A 16,459-nucleotide genomic window follows, 5' to 3' on the forward strand; every position below is an offset into this window, starting at 1 on the left:
AGTGTTGGTAGTTGTGTGATTGTACGAGAGATGGCGCATCATCCGCTGCTAACGTCACTTGATGTCGGCGATACTTAGATGCACAATGTAGTGGCCTTCTCCTCTTGGACTGTGGGAACTATAAGTCATTCGCAAGACTTCACCCGTGAATGACTTAGGCGTTGCTGTCCAGGAATGGGCAAACATATTCGTTAGATATCTTGTTGTAGTGAGTCGGACTTCCTCAATTCATCAGCATCCACCACCATGTTCCATTAGTTGTAAGTCGTCTAGTAGGCATTGGTGTATAAAAGGTAAATAAATTACCTTTGGTTTGTTTCCACTACTGTGCTGTCATTCCTTTGTCCTAAAGAGCACACTTGAGACCCCACAGCACAATGCTTGTGCTAGCAGCAGAAGCCAGAATGCTGCCCTGGCTCCAGCAGAGGCAATTGAGTGGAGTCTGGTAGTGCGCCCACTTGACTTCGTTGCTTTGAAAAATATAGAAATACAGTAGAGCCTTATTGACATGTTCCTGTTGTGTTTTCCCTGTTCTTATGCTTTGAAGCACCAGTCCCATTTAATTTCTATAGGGTTATGTGAATAAGGTCATAAGTGTTAGCTATCTGTTTGTTACATTTCTCTTTCCAGTTGTTACATCCAAAAACTGCAGCAGTGCACCACCGATGCGATACCGTCTGTCAGCAGCACCTACATTTAACCACTGCATGTCAACTCTGAAAATGGTGATTTTGTATAAGCTGCCATGCAATGCAGAAGGATCGCTGTCACTGTTTTCAGATTGTCGCCAGTCAGCGATTTCAATATGACCCACAAAGCCTAAAGCCAAGAGAGCATGGACAAAGGCACGAAGGGACAGCCACATTTGCAAATGCTATCTCGTGACCTTCGATACCTTGCGCAGTTACTTCTATACACAAGGCTGTGCGGAAAGTGAAAAGGGGCTGTGAGTGTTATTGCAGACTTGACCCAAGCACCAGATGGAAATCACAAGCTTCATTTTGTATGATTCACGACTATGACCACTCCAAAAAAAGTGTTGAATGTTCTTTCTTAATTACCGGGCAACAATAACAACCTTTACTGAGTTGGTTTTGTATAGTTTGTTTCGATAGTCAACTTCAAATAAGGTTTTGTGTGAAAGTAACTTTTTGTCTCACCAGTAGTGCTGCCGCAAGCATTACTGAATGCTATGTTTTCCCGGAACATATGTTCTTTTTCTGTGGGCCTCTAGAAAATGTATCAACAGGGTTCTAGTGTACGATTTTATTAAGCAGTACTTGTGTTTAATATTAGCTTTATTGAGAATATAAATGCTTTAAAACCATATAAAGTTTCCTGTGATGTCACTAGCATTCACCATAGTGGTATAGCATGTTATTAATTGTGTTGGTGACACATCAAATTATTGTCATGATTGCAGGAGCAGCATTTCAACATGCTTCAGTACGACTTGAAGTCGGAGAACATATCCCTGGCTTATGTATTCTGCCAGATGGAACAAGCCCTTGTAGAACTCCCCATAGAGGAGTATTCTGTGTGCCAAAACACTTTAGACAATGTAAGTGATGCTTTTATGTGTCTTATTTTTGTCTGAGTGGACTACATTTCTGATCATGAATACATCTTTCAGATATTGTTGATGGCATCTTTACACATGAAACAAAGCATGTGAGACGTACAGCATGAATGGTGCTTGCGTGTGTGTTATTTTTGTTAGGGGTGTGCAAATACCCAAATATCACCGAATGGCGTAGTGAGTGTTCAAATAATTTGATTTGTGAATCCAATATGTACTAGTATTCGGTTTTTCTAATATTCGACATATTTGGTATATTCAGTGTAGAGGCCCATGCAGTGCCACATGTCACATGCACTGCAGAGACCCTCATGCTCGATGCCACCCAAGCAAGCATTTCACTGTGTTTTTGGTGCAAAAGGAGTGCCAAGCGTGCCTCGAACGGGCGACCCTGGCTTATGCGGTAGCGAGCTTTGTCACTTTGAGCACTCCCCGACGTCCACCCGATGTGGTAACCATACACACACACACACAGTGTCCGACTGCCGCAGTTTGCAGAATGGTGCTTCATTGGCCGGGGCCGTCTCTGTATGTACACAGGCAGTCTGTTCCGCAACAGTTTGTGGCCCGTTACCACGTCTACCAGCCGCAAATTTTCGCCACGGCCGTTGGGCCTAATTGGTGCTGGTTTATCATACGTTGGCGTTTAAGTTACAGTTTGGTGCTGAATCGATGCAGATTATTCGCAGAAGCTATGTACGTCGCTCAGAAGGCTGACAAACCACCTCTCAAATGAAAGTGAGGGACTGAGAAGAAAGGAGGAGGGGTAGCGAGTGTTGCATGAACTTGCCATGACCCTCCAGATTTCAGATTCTTTGACAGGTGGCAAATCACGCTAAACCTGACAATAAAATGGTGCAGACAGTGCCTGCTCTTTACTGTTGGCACCAGCTACGCATGGAGCAGTCCTTTCGTCTGTCTCGCAGATTGGCCTTATTAGCCATGCCAGCGCCTCCTCTACTTTTTTCAATGCCAGCCTGATGCGGCCGATCCAACCGTTCACCACCCTCTCCTATCATCCTTTCGTACTCTCCCCCGTCGGCTAGCGTTCACGCCTGCTTTACGGTCGTGGGGGAGAGTACTATCCAGGTGGCGCCTCATGACGGAAGTCGGAGGAACACTGACAGATGCATGATAACCTGAGAGATGCAGGGACGGAGCGTCTTCCACTTTTCCACCCTAACGATAGCAGCGTGTGCTCAGATGCACGCGTGACACCAGCAGTCGTGCCATCTGGGTAGCGTCGCATCACGGCAATTCACTGAACTAAGGCACACCGATGGCTCCCATTGGGGAGCGAGCGATTGCACTGGAATTGACAAAATAGAGGAGGTGATGGCCGTACTACCATAAAGTTGGTTTAGCCCTTCTGTATTTTAAAAACTGAAAAACAAATGAAAAGAACTTTCTGTGCAATAAATAAAAGATCGCCACAAAACACATGTCCATTATTAAGCTGAGAACTTCATTGGTATTCACTGCAACAGAACATCACTAATTCATTAGTTTCCGAGGAAAAAAAAATTATGCGGACCCCATGCACTATGGGAATCGACGTAAGCGAAGCTTTCTATGCTGTTTGCTTTTATTTACGATAATTAGTGGTGACCTTGACAGCAAATTTTTAGTTTCTTCAGCATTTAGTAGAATACAAGAGTGGTAAAATGATGGTGAACATTGCCTTGCATGCAATACTGCTGTTTGTCTGAGTAGCACACAGTGAGAAATGTTTGCTTGAGGCATTGTTATGTGCCATTGTTCATACCCTCCAAGAAAATGAACATTGTCGTTGCCTCACACGGCGCATTACATCGTGGCAGAAGTGTCAAACTTTAATTGAATTATAGGGCTTTACATGCTAAACCCACAATTGGATTATGAGGCACGCCATAGTAGCAGACTACGAATTAATTTTGATCCCCTGGGGTTCTTTAATGAGCGCCTTGATCTAACTATACAAGCGTTTTTGTATTTCACCCCCGTTGAAATATGGCTGCCGTGGTTTGGATCGAACCTGCTACCTCGAGCAATGTCATAACCCCAAGACTACCATGACACGCCCATAAGTTGATTTGACATGCGACCACTTCTGTAGTGTCGCTTAGGTGCTATGGTGCTTCAATGTGGCTTTGCGTCCGTACACCCTGCATCATTTGCCTGCTTGACAAATTTGCATGGTGTTTATTTTTCCAAAATAGCAGAAACGTACCGCACCGTACCATGAACTTAAATTTATCCAGTTTTTCCGCAACCACTGTCGTGTCTAGTAGTAGCGTTTGCTCGCCTTTTCACGAAGCCTTTTCCCTCTCTCACCCTTCCCCCATGTATGGGAAATGCAAGCAAAGAATGGCAAGGCTGTCATTCACTCGTTTCGTGGCTGTGTTGGTTCTGCCCATTCTCTGCCTTATCTCCTTGCCTCCTCTCTATCATTCTATCTCCCCCCTGGGCTGTGTTACACATTAGTAGAAAGGTAAATGCGGCAGTTTCAGCAATGCTTTTGCGAGGGGGAAGGGGGGGGGGGGGGGGCTCACAGATAATTACAGCTGTCAAGGTGGTATTATGCCGACGCCTAGGGAGCTCCAGAGGGCAATCTGACAACCGTCGATGGGAAGCTGCAAACAAGCTTCTCACGTTCCCTTTCATCTCTGCCTCTCTGCCATGCTCCTGCCAAGTATATGCATGCTCTGAATCCCCTTCCCAACACGGTGTGCAAGACAGCAGCAGCAGTAGCAGCAGTGAAAAAGTCGAAGGAAGAGGCAAACAAAATTTCACTTTAAAAGCACTTGATTCTATTCAATAAAAATGCTATTGATAAAAAAGAATGTTTTCCAGATGGCAGTTTGGTGTTCGCTTTAATAAGAGTAGACCATACTGTATATGTTGATTTCTATGTACCTATGTTACTAATAGCTTGCTACATTCCTGCTATGCAATACTAGGAGACTGCGAAGCATGCACGGCATCATATTTTCTTGCCCAAAATTTGTAAGCATTAAATTTCATGAAAAATTGTCTGATATTCGATATTCGATTTGATATTCAGCTTTTTTTTCTTCATTCGATTCAATATTTTATATGAGATCTATTCGTTATTTGCACATCCCTAATTTTTACATGTGCAAACTGTGTTCCCTGAGCTCAAAGAAATATGTCAAACATTATTTATGGCATATTTACACACAGGTAGTAAGAAGTGCTACACTTGCATGAGCATAGTGTTAGCTTTTTCCAAATGCGATTTCTAGCCGAAGATGTGTGCTTAGTGGGGTAGTTGGAAAAATGCTACAAATAGGGATTGGAGTTTTTGGAACCCAGTGACTGCAGTGACATCCAGCTAATATCCTTTGTACATCTTTTGTATTCCCGGGATGGTGCTGAATATGTCCTGGGGATGTGCCCCGCATGATCACTTGGTCACACTTTCTGAATCCTACAAACATCCCCAGCATGTGCATGAGGGACATGCTAAATATGTTGCAGGGAGGGGCTGAGGCTTTATTTTTTTACACGCAAGCACGCATGCCCCATTTGTGAAATTTACAAGATTAAGTCGGAGGCCGCTGAGCTGGGAGAGGGAAGCGCACTGGGGAAGGCATGGAGGCGCATGCAGCCAAGGGGAATGGGGGAGGAAGGAGGTGGAACATCACAGAGAAGGAGGGTAGGTGGAGGTGCATTGGGCCTGTGTCAGCTATGGATCTGTCGGGTTCATCTGGCAATCGAGAGGCCAAGCGGCGAGCGAGAAGAACAGAGCTAGCAGGCAGGCCGAGCGCGAGTCAACCGACCCCGAAGTTGTTGGCAAGCATTAGGCACGAGCTGAACAAGACCAGCAAAAGGCTAGGCGTGCCCAGGAGACTCCCGAAGAACATGCTAGGTGGCTTGTGACAATGCGGGTATGTCAGGCAAGACGGCATAGCTTAGAAACTCCAGAACAGCACCCATACACTTGCACGTAACTTGTATTCACGAAGTGAAACATCATTATAATTTGTATGGTGCCACTTGAAGCCAGTTTGGTAAGCACTACATTACCAAAGAGTTATGTAGCTCACACTAAACTGTCACATAACAAAAATGCCACTAAGATCTATTGCATATAATGCTAGCAGTGATTGTTACATTCAAAGAACACTGCATGATAGATGTAATGCTATATCTGCGGCATCAGCCGTGGCCAAAACGCCCACGGGTGACACTGTGGGGGAAGATTGGGCACATGTTTGGTACTGTTCTACTAAAGTGCAGTGCTGTGCTCTTTTATCTTTACCCTCCATTAGTCGGTGCTAGCATGTTCACTTAATGAAAGTTTTTTAAATTGGTGTCTTTAGAAATTAGTCAAAGTATAATGTATATATGAGCTAGAAATGTGATAATTTTGGGTCACAATTTGAGCTTTGAACATATTTCTCACAGGGAGCTGTAAGCCCGGACATCAGCACTTATCTATCTTTCACCTTATTCTCTCATACCCCCCAGGCTCCCCACCCTTGGAGGTGAGGGAGCTGCATAAACTCTGCTAAGGAAAGCAGTGAAGTCCTGAGGAATACAAGTCCCCTTGTAATAACGTGAGCTTCAGGATAAAGGCTCCAGGCTCAGGCTTCTCTTGTATGCCCACTGTTATTAATGTAGACACACATGGTCCCTGAGATATGTGGGACACACAGATGATATGGCAATACACAGAGGAAGCCTGTTCTCTGTTGCATTCATATACAGAAATTGCTGTCATTACACTTGCTAATGTATGCAATATTTATTGTGTCATCATCAGCCTGATTACGCCCACTGCAGGGCAAAGGCCTCTCCCATACTTCTCCAACTACCCCGATCATGCACTAATTGTGGCCATGTTGTCCCTGCAAACTTCTTAATCTCATCTGCCCACCTAACTTTCTGCCGCCCCCTGCTACGCTTCCCTTCCCTTGGAATCCAGTCCGTAACCCTTAATGACCATCGGTTATCTTCCCTCCTCATTACATGTCCTGCCCATCCCCATTTCTTTTTCTTGATTTCAACTAAGATGTCATTAACTCGCATTTGTTCCCTCACCCAATCTGCTCTTTTCTTATCCCTTAACGTTACACCTATCATTCTTCTTTCCATAGCTTGTTGCGTCGTCCTCAATTTAAGTAGAACCCTTTTCGTAAGTCTCCAGGTTTCTGCCCCGTACGTGAGTACTGGTAAGACACAGCTGTTATACACTTTTCTCTTGAGGGATAAGGGCAACCTGCTGTTCATGATCTGAGAATGCCTGCCAAACGCTCCCCAGCCTATTCTTATTCTTCTGATTATTTCACTCTCATGATTCGGATCCGCAGTCACTACCTGTCCTAAGCAGATGTATTCCCTTACCACTTCCAGTGCCTCGCTACCTATCGTAAACTGCTGTTCTCTTCCGAGACTGTTAAACATTACTTTAGTTTTCTGCAGATTAATTTTTAGACCCACCCTTCTGCTTTGCCTCTCCAGGTCAGTGAGCATGCATTGCAGTTTGTCTCCTAAGTTGCTAAGCAAGGCAATATCATCAGCGAATCGCAAGTTACTAAGGTATTCTCCATTAACTCTTATTCCCAATTCTTCCCAATCCAGGTCTCTGAATACCTCCTGTAAACACGCTGTGAATAGCATTGGAGAGATCGTATCTCCCTGCCTGACGCCTTTCTTAATTGGGATTTTGTTGCTTTCTTTATGGAGGACTACGGTGGCTGTGAAGCCGCTATAGATATCTTTCAGTATTTTTACATACGGCTCGTCTACACCCCGATTCCGCAATGCCTCCATGACTGCTGAGGTTTCCACTGAATCAAACGCTTTCTCGTAATCAATGAAAGCTATATATAAGGGTTCGTTATATTCCACACATTTCTCTATCACCTGATTGATAGTGTGAATATGGTGTATTGTTGAGTAGCCTTTACGGAATCCTGCCTGGTCCTTTGGTTGACGGAAGTCCAAGGTGTTCTGGATTCTATTTGCGATTACCTTAGTAAATACTTTGTAGGTAATGGACAGTAAGCTGATCGGTCTATAATTTTTCAAGTCTTTGGCGTCCCCTTTCTTATGGATTAGGATTATGTTAGCGTTCTCCCAAGAATCTGGTACGCTCGAGGTCATGAGTCATTGTGTATACAGGGTGGCCAGTTTTCCTAGAACAATCTGCCCACCGTCCTTCAACAAATCTGCTGTTACCTGATCCTCCCCAGCTGCCTTCCCCCTTTGCATAGCTCCCAAGGCTTTCTTTACTTCTTCCGGCGTTACTTTTGGGATTTCATGTTCCTCTAGACTATTATCTCTTCCGTTATCGGCGTGGGTGCCACTGGTACTGTATAAATCTCTATAGAACTCCTCAGCCACTTGAACTATCTCATCCATATTAGTAATGATATTACCGGCTTTGTCTCTTATTGCATACATCTGATTCTTGCCAATTCCTAGTTTCTTCTTCACTGCTTTTAGGCTTCCTCCGTTCCTGAGAGCATGTTCAATTCTATCCATATTATACTTCCTTATGTCAGCTGTCTTACGCTTGTTGATTAACTTCGAATGTTCTGCCAGTTCTATTCTAGCTGTAGGGTTAGGGGCTTTCATACATTGGCGTTTCTTGATCAGATCTTTCGTCTCCTGCGATAGCTTACTGGTATCCTGTCTAACGGAATTACCACAGACTTCTGTTGCACACTCCTTAATGATGCCCATAAGATTGTCGTTCATATCTTCAACACTAAGGTCCTCTTCCTGAGTTAAAGCCGAATGCCTGTTCTGTAGCTTGATCCGGAATTCCTCTATTTTCCCTCTTACCGCTAACTCATTGATCAGCTTCTTATGTACCAGTTTCTTCCGTTCCTTCCTCAAGTCTAGGCTAATTCGAGTTCTTACCATCCTATGGTCACTGCAGCGCACCTTGCAGAGCACGTCCACATATTGTATGATGCCAGGGTTAGCGCAGAGTATGAAGTCTATTTCATTTCTAGTCTCGCTGTTCGGGCTCCTCCACGTCCCCTTTTGGCTATCTCGCTTGCGGAAGAAGGTATTCATTATCCGTATATTATTCTGTTCCGCAAACCCTACTAATAACTCTCCCCTGCTATTCCTAGTGCCTACGCCATATTCTCCCACTGCCTTGTCTCCAGCCTGCTTCTTGCCTACCTTGGCATTGAAGTCGCCCATCAGTACAGTGTATTTTGTTTTGACCTTACCCATCGCCGATTCCACGTCTTCATAGAAGCTTTCGACTTCCTGGTCATCATGACTGGATGTAGGGGCGTAGACCTGTACGACCTTCAATTTGTACCTCTTAAGTTTCACACACTATGACATTGGAAAGTGGCTTTCTCACATGCATGCTGGGAGAGTGGGTGGCATGGCTAGGAGGAGCACTGCGTGGAGTGGCTAGAATGTACCACTTGCCATCACGAGCTTTGGTACTTTTAATAGCGTTAAGGAGCCTGTGTCGCAGAAAATCCGACGTTGGCGTCCCACATCGGAGTCCGGTGTCGGACGTCGTTTCGGCAAAAAGATTTTGACCATGTATACCCTGGCCTTCCATGTGACGCAAGGTCTTGACTGAACTAATTGAATTTCTCAAGCTAAAATATGTGGAAAAATCGTAAACTACGGCTTACACACAACCTACAGATATGTTAGCTCTCGGATTGTAATTTGAATATACGAGAAAACGTAATTCTGCTACACGAAAACACAAACCCCTTTTACAATGTTTCTACAATGCATAGACAGGAGACAGCATCCACCATTTGCACACGCAGGCGCATAAATCTCTCAGAGTCCACGGAGCGGTGTGCCCACTTCCTTGAAACACTTCCAGATGGTGCTCGCCTCCGCCAGATATTTATTTATTTATCTATTTGTTTATTTATTCGATTTATTAGAGTTCAATATATGCAGGCTTGACTGCCATAAGTCAGTTTTACTGCAAATTACACAATAAATGCAGCGGTGGCGTAGAGGTAGACCATCCGCCTCGCATGCAAGAGGACTGTGGTTTGAATCCCGGTGCCACGCAATTTTCCACTGGATTAAACAACAACAACAAAAAAATGCGTGTTGATAAAATTGCACAAACAGGCCTGGAGTGCGGCCTGATCCCAATGACCAGAACCGGTAACGCACTCCCTCACCAGAGCAGGATTGGCCACCCTGGTGCAGTATTTGGCCACAACCTCCTATATGAATACAACAATCAAACCCCGGCCCTCAGTCCCCAGCACCTGCGAAGCAACCGACTACGGCGGCAGTCAGACCTGCGACGCAGCAGAGGGTGCTAAGAATCCCTGGTTCCGGACAGGCTGCCATTGGAATCTGAACCTGGCAACGTTTAACGCTAGAACGTTATCTAGTGAGGCGAGTCTAGCAGTGCTAATGGAGGAATTAGAGGGCAGTAAATGGGATATAATAGGGCTCAGTGAAGTTAGGAGGACAAATGAAGCATATACAGTGCTAAAAAGCGGGCACGTCCTGTGCTACCAGGGCTTAGCGGAGAGACGAGAACTAGGAGTCGGGTTCCTGATTAATAAGGATATAGCTGGTAACGTACAGGAATTCTATAGCATTAACGAGAGCGTGGCAGGTCTTCATTAGGCAATTCACCACGTGATAGATCTAGCAATGATAATTAACTGTTCACCACCTAAAGTGGTCATTTGTCAACTGTTGTGTCGAGTAGCTATGTCTTGTTTTTATTTTGTTTCCAGTAATCTAAAAATTTCAGGAGATTCTCCTGGACATTTTGTGTAAAAGCACGGACAATTGGAACAAGGTGGAATTAATTGATTTCCCCCTTTGAAAATTTTTGCTCAAGTGCATGTCTACAGAATATTAAGATGTTATTGTGTGAATTACTAGAATCTAGAGTTGTTATCAGTGTGTAGAAATGCAACGAAAACAAGAGCGAAAAAAGAACAATATTTTTGACCGGAACAAAATGTAAGCAAAACATTATTTATTATTTTGTTTCGGAGTGGACACCTAACTATTTTTTATCGGTTTTTGGTTCAAGGGGAAAGTTGACAAGCTGAAACTACCGACATCAGGCAACGTCAGAATTAGTGCGTATGTCAGGGGTCCACATAAGTGTGTATCTCATGTAGGGATAGTGCGAGCGATAGGCGGTCCAGCGCTCCACTAATCTAAGCCTGCTGCTTGGTCTACTAGCAGATCGGTATCGTAGCAAAACCCAGGACTTGCACGCTGAAGAGCTTATCATTTTGTTTTCTACGGGTACAACGCTTTGTTACCAAAGTTTTATTGTTACTTTATGTTCATTTAAATTAGTTTATCAGAACAGTGATCTCTCATTTTGTGTGAGTACACTTGATAATGTGCTGCTTCTAAGATCATGCTCAGTGCCTTGACTCAAGGCACTAAGCATGATCTCAGAATTCCTAATTCGCTTATTGAGAAAATTAAATACAATGTTTTTATCGTTATTTTCCTTTGAAAATTTTTACATGTGACCCAAAACCGTTGTGAACCGTAGTGGATAATTTTTTTTTTTTTCATTCCATAGCAGAACCGAAACAGAATGTTTTTCAGTGAAACGAAACTAAAATCAGGACGAAAAGCATTTCTTTCCAACACCCCAATTGTTATGCGGGGAATTTTTCATGAAAGTGTAATTGCCTGCATTTGCACTGTCACATTTTTTGCCACTTTTAGTGAGAGTAAAAAGTGCTGATTTATACTTTGCTTTTCTCATCAGTTTGCTCTTTTAGCTTCATAAAGTACCAAGTAAGGAAGTTAATCACACTTTACTTCTTCACCCAGACAAAGAGCCCTCTGTAACAAATGTGCATGGAGCATTTCCATTTTTCATTTTTCTGTGCTTTCATAATCTGAAAAGTGATGTTTTATATTGCCAAGCCAAGGAACAATTAAAAAAAAACAATAGACTTGCATGATCTTCCATAAATGAAAATTAAACTCTGGTGAAGCAGAAATGCCCTTTACAAGGAATGGAGTTTCATACAAAGATTATGAGATTATTTTATTTATAAAAATAAATAAATCTGGCACCACAGTCATTCAGTATTTTGTATGATTTGGCATGGATCCATTGACAAAGCACATTGCAGCTTCAGCTATTGTTATTTGTGGTTCAGTTGTGCTGCATTCTAGAGAGAGAGAGAGAGAGAGAGTGAACTTTAATGAGCACCAGCAGTTCAGTCGGCTGGGCCTAGGCCTCCCACGATGGGACGTCGAGGTCTTGCCTCTTCGCCGCTTCGTAGGCCTGCTGGGTCGCCCAGAGTTGGTCGTCGAGATGGGAGCTGCGCAGGGCGGCGTGCCATCTCGACGAGTGGGTCATGGGATTAAGGTCTTGGTATTGTTGTTTGCACTCCCATAGCATGTGGGGGAGTGTCGCCGATTCAGTTTTACAGACCTTGCACGTCTGGCTCGGGTAGATGTCGGGGTATATAGTGTGATAGCGTGTGAGGGAGGGGTATGTATTCGTCTGTAACAGGCGAAGGGTGGTTGCCTGTGCCCTGTTTAACTTGCGGTGAGGGGTGGGGAAGGTTCTTCTTGCGAGGTAAAATGACTTTACAAGGTCGTTGTATCTTGTAAGGCGGTCGCGTCCTGCGGGTGCACCTGCACCGTCTCCGGCACGGTTGACTAGTCCTCGTGCTACGGAGTGTGTAACCTCGTTGAGGTTGGTGAGGTGCGGGTGGACAACGCCGGCGTGTGCTGGGATCCAGACGAGGGCGATTTGATTTTCAGACGATTGTGGGGCTTGTCGTAAGATACGGAGTGATTGATGAGAAATACGACCTTTGATGTAGTTGTTGACTGCTGCGCGAGAATCGCTCAGTATGGTGTGACAGGCTGGGTCAAGAGTGGCCAGGGCGATGGCCACTTCCTCGGCCGTCTCGGCATTTTTGGTAATGATGCTGGCAGCATGTCGGAGCAAGCCGCCTGCTGTGGTAACCGCCGCAAAGCGCCGTCCATCTTGGTACTCAACTGCGTCGACGAAGGTGACGCCCGTGGTGTTGGCGTAAGCTTTGATGAGGGAAGTAGCTCGTGCCTTCCTGCATTCTTTGTTGTAGTCTGGGTGCATGTTTTTCGGAATAGGGTCGGCGTGTATCCATTGCTGAATGTCGCGTGGTATTGGGTGTTTGTCTCCATGTTGACGGTGGTAGGTGATATTAAGCTTGTTTAGAATGCTGCGGCCCGTTTCCGTGAGAGTCAGCCGCTCTAGTTGAGATCGACGTTGGGCCTCGATTAACTCGTCTAGCGTGTTGTGGATACCTAATTGTAGTAGAAGTTCCGTGCTGGTGTGGTTGGGTAGCCCTAAGGCCTGCTTATAGGCTCCTCTAATGATGATGTCCAGTTTAGTCTTTTCAGCTTTGTACCAGTTGAGAAAGGGCGCAACATAAGTAATGTGACAGACGATAAAAGATTGGACAAGGCGGATGAGGCTTTCTTCCTTCATACCCCCTCGCCGGTTGGTCACTCGTTTCAGCAGTCTGGATGTATTGGCGGTCTGTCGAAGGATCTTTGAGGTAGCCGTAGAGTTAGCTCCGTTGGCTTCTATGGTCATACCAAGAACGCAGATGCAAGGGACCACGGGTATAGGTCTGCCATCCCTCAGGTTGAGCTCTATTTCCTCGTATTGGCGTTTAGTCGTGGAGCCCTGCGGGGGGCGTCCATGGAGTGTGGGGCGGTATAGGAGAAGCTCAGACTTTTCAACAGCGGAGTCCCGTGCCTTCAAGATAATTTTCTACGACGTCAGTGGCGTCTTGTAGGGCAGTTTCGATTTGGCCGTCACTGCCCTTTGCAGCCCAGATTGTAATGTCGTCGGCGTATATGGTGTGTTCAATGCCGTCGAGTTTTTGTAGTTCTTGTGCTAATCCGAGCATAACCAGATTAAACAGTATTGGGGAAATGACAGAGCCTTGCGGTGTGCCCGTGCTGCCGAGGGAGAGTTCCTCCGATCGAATGTCTCCGACCGACAGGAAGGCCTTCCGATTGGATAGAAAGTCTCTTACGTAGTTGTAAGTGCGTTCTCCAAGGTTGAGCAAGGAGATGCGCTCGAGGATGGTGGAGTGCCTTATATTATCGAAGGCGCGCTCGAGGTCAAGGCCCAAGATCGCCTTCGTGTGACGGGATTTACCATCTAGGATTTGATGCTGAAGTTGGAGCATAGTGTCTTGGGTGGAAAGATGCTGTCTAAAGCCAATTATCGAGTGGGGGTAAGCACATGTGTCTTCGAGGTGAGTGTTTACACGGGTTAGGAGTGCGTGCTCCATGACCTTGCCTACACATGAAGTTAGCGATATGGGCCGGAGATTGGCGAGGCTAGATGGCTTACCGGGTTCGGGGATGAGAATTACTTTGGCCGTTTTCCATGTCGGGGGAATGGATCCCTGGCGCCAGCAGTTGTTGATATATTCGGTGAGTTGTTGCACCGAGGGGTCATCTAGATTTCTTAGTGTTTTATTCGTAACACCATCTGGGCCTGGCGCCCAACGGCTGTTCAGCTTATGTAGGGCAGCATGAATCTCGGCCACGCTGAAATCTTCATCAAGGGCAGGGTTGGAGGTCCCTGTGTATGGGCCGTGAGGTTGAGTGGGCCCAGATGGGATGTACTTTTGACATAAGCTATTCTTAACGTGGTCCTGGCCATGCGTCTTGCTTTCTGTGAATAAAAGCTTGGTGAGGCGATCTTGTTGATATGAGCGGGTGGTGGTGCTATCAATCAAATGTTTGAGGATTTTCCACGAGCGGGGGTGGTGGAGTTGCCCGTCTAGAGAGTGACAGAGCTCTGTCCATTGCTGTTGACTTAGAACGCGGCAGTGTGCTTCAATTTCCTTGTTGAGAAGTGCGACCTTCCGTCTGAGTCTTTTATTGAGCCGTTGTCCCTTCCATCTAGAGAGGATGGATGATTTGGCCTCGATAAGGTGGGCGAGTCTACTGTCCATGCGCTCAGTCGGGGCGTCTGTTGTGATAATGCGGGTGGCCGATTTAGTATCAGACAGTCGATTGCATGACCATGATTTTATGTCGGTAATGGGAGTGCCCGTCGTTGCTGTTACATGGCGTTTACGGAACGCATCCCAGTCTGTCCAAGTAAAGTCCCTTGTTCTTCTCATAACGGCTGTTAGGTGTGGGAGAGTAATTTCGATGATAGAGTGATCACTCCCGAGGTCGTGTTGGGTGTTGCGCCAATGGGCGTTGTCTGCGTTTTTGGTGAAAGTGAGGTCTGGCGTCGTGTCTCGTTCAGTAGAAGTGCCGAGGCGAGTGGGGAAGGCTGGGTCAGTAATGAGTGTAAGCCCGAGATCATGGGAGTCTTGCCATAAGTTACGACCTGCAGCAGAGCTGTGTCTGTAACCCCATCCTGTGTGTGGGAGATTGAAGTCACCTCCGATGATAAGGGGGCTGCTGCCTGCGATGTTAAGGGCCTTTTTAAAAAGGGTTAGAAATCGACTATGGCGTTGAGATGGAGTATTGTAGATATTGAGGATAAATAGTCCTTCCTTTCGTTTTCTGTGCGGGATGAGCTCAATGAAGACGTGTTCGGTGCGCCGATCGTTGAGATCGTGTTCGATTGCGGTAATTCTTTTTCGAACGAGTGTGGAGACTCTGTGTGGAGCATTGTTCGCAGTGAAAGAGTGATATCCTGGAAGGCTGACTGGAGTATTGTGCGTTTCCTGGAGCAAGATTACGTCGGGTTGACATGAAGTAGTACGGAGGTGTTGACGGAGAACGGGTTGTTTATGGCGGTAGCCTTGGCAGTTCCATTGCCACAATGTTGTGTCAGTTTTAGTGTGGGCCATGATGAAGGATAGGGGATGCCACAGGTGGCAGGGTGGCGGCGACGGTTCCTGTGGTGTCCATGGCTACAGTTTGAGCGGTGGAAGCGGTTTGTGTGAAAAGGGTTTGAATATTAGCTTCCATGGCGGTGACTCTGTGCATAAGGGCGATTAGAGAATTCTGTAAAGTTTCCACCGTGCTTTGGAGTGTTACGAGCATATCCTTGACTTCGGAGCGTACTTGGCCCTGAGCTCCTTCTTGGAGGGCTCGCTTTTTTGGGGCTGGTCTTGAGAGTTCTTCGGTTTGGCTGTTGGTAGCGGGTTCTGGGGTGTTAGGTGTGGGTTGGGTTTTGGGATGTTTGAGGCTGTGAACCTCCTGGGTAAGCTTCTGGATTAAATCACGCATAACTGCGTTTTCCTTCTTATGGTGTTCGATGTCTGTGTTGTCTGTGTTGGGTTTAGGCAGTGGGGGGGATTTTACATGACCCTCTCGCGAGACGCCCGTCAGGGCCTCTGCGAAGCTCACCTTTTCTGAGGTATATCTGGCTCCTGGAGTCGACGTGGATCTTGATCTGGACCGACCTCGGTCCGACCTCGGTCTGGAGAGGGAGCGGGACCGGGGCCGGTGCTTGGTCTCCATGGACGGGAAATCTTCTGATTGAAGGGCTGAATGCTGTGCTACTCGGCGTTCTCCGAGGCGTCTTCGTATAACGTACAGCTCTTTGTATCTGGCAGTACAAGCTTGGTCCGCTGTGGGGTGGGGTCCACCACACAACATGCACTTGGGTGTACACTGATGATCTTGATCTGGGTTGCAAGCTCCGCAGCCCCGGCAGATCTTGTTATTAGGGAACGGGCAAACGTCCATGCGGTGCCCGAGACGGCCGCAGTGGTAACAGATATCGATCTGCTTGCGGTACAGGGAGCATGGGATTAGTGTTGCGCCATACCGAACCATGTATGGTACGTCAGGTCCGTCGAAGGCAATGATGATGGTCGTGGTGGAACCGATTCGCTTTGCGGCCAGGGCTAGAGGATTACGGTCATTTATGATGTTAGCATCGACTTGTCTGGCGTCATCGGTGAGAGGGATGCCTCTGATGACTCCTTTGGTGGTATT

The 16,459-nt window shown here is 46.2% G+C and overlaps 1 protein-coding gene across 1 annotated transcript in view; it reads left to right on the plus strand.

Annotated features, from left to right (window-relative positions):
- Window positions 1–16,459, plus strand: part of LOC126547921 (ATP-binding cassette sub-family A member 2-like) — a 292,596-nt gene that overhangs the window by 264,256 nt on the left and 11,881 nt on the right. The window contains exon 48 of the mRNA XM_050195975.3: window positions 1,424–1,561. Coding sequence (XP_050051932.1) covers window positions 1,424–1,561 — 138 coding nt within the window. The remainder of the gene's footprint in view (window positions 1–1,423; window positions 1,562–16,459) is intronic.

Source organism: Dermacentor andersoni, chromosome 1 (assembly GCF_023375885.2).
Source record: "Dermacentor andersoni chromosome 1, qqDerAnde1_hic_scaffold, whole genome shotgun sequence".
NCBI classification, from domain to species: domain Eukaryota; kingdom Metazoa; phylum Arthropoda; class Arachnida; order Ixodida; family Ixodidae; genus Dermacentor; species Dermacentor andersoni.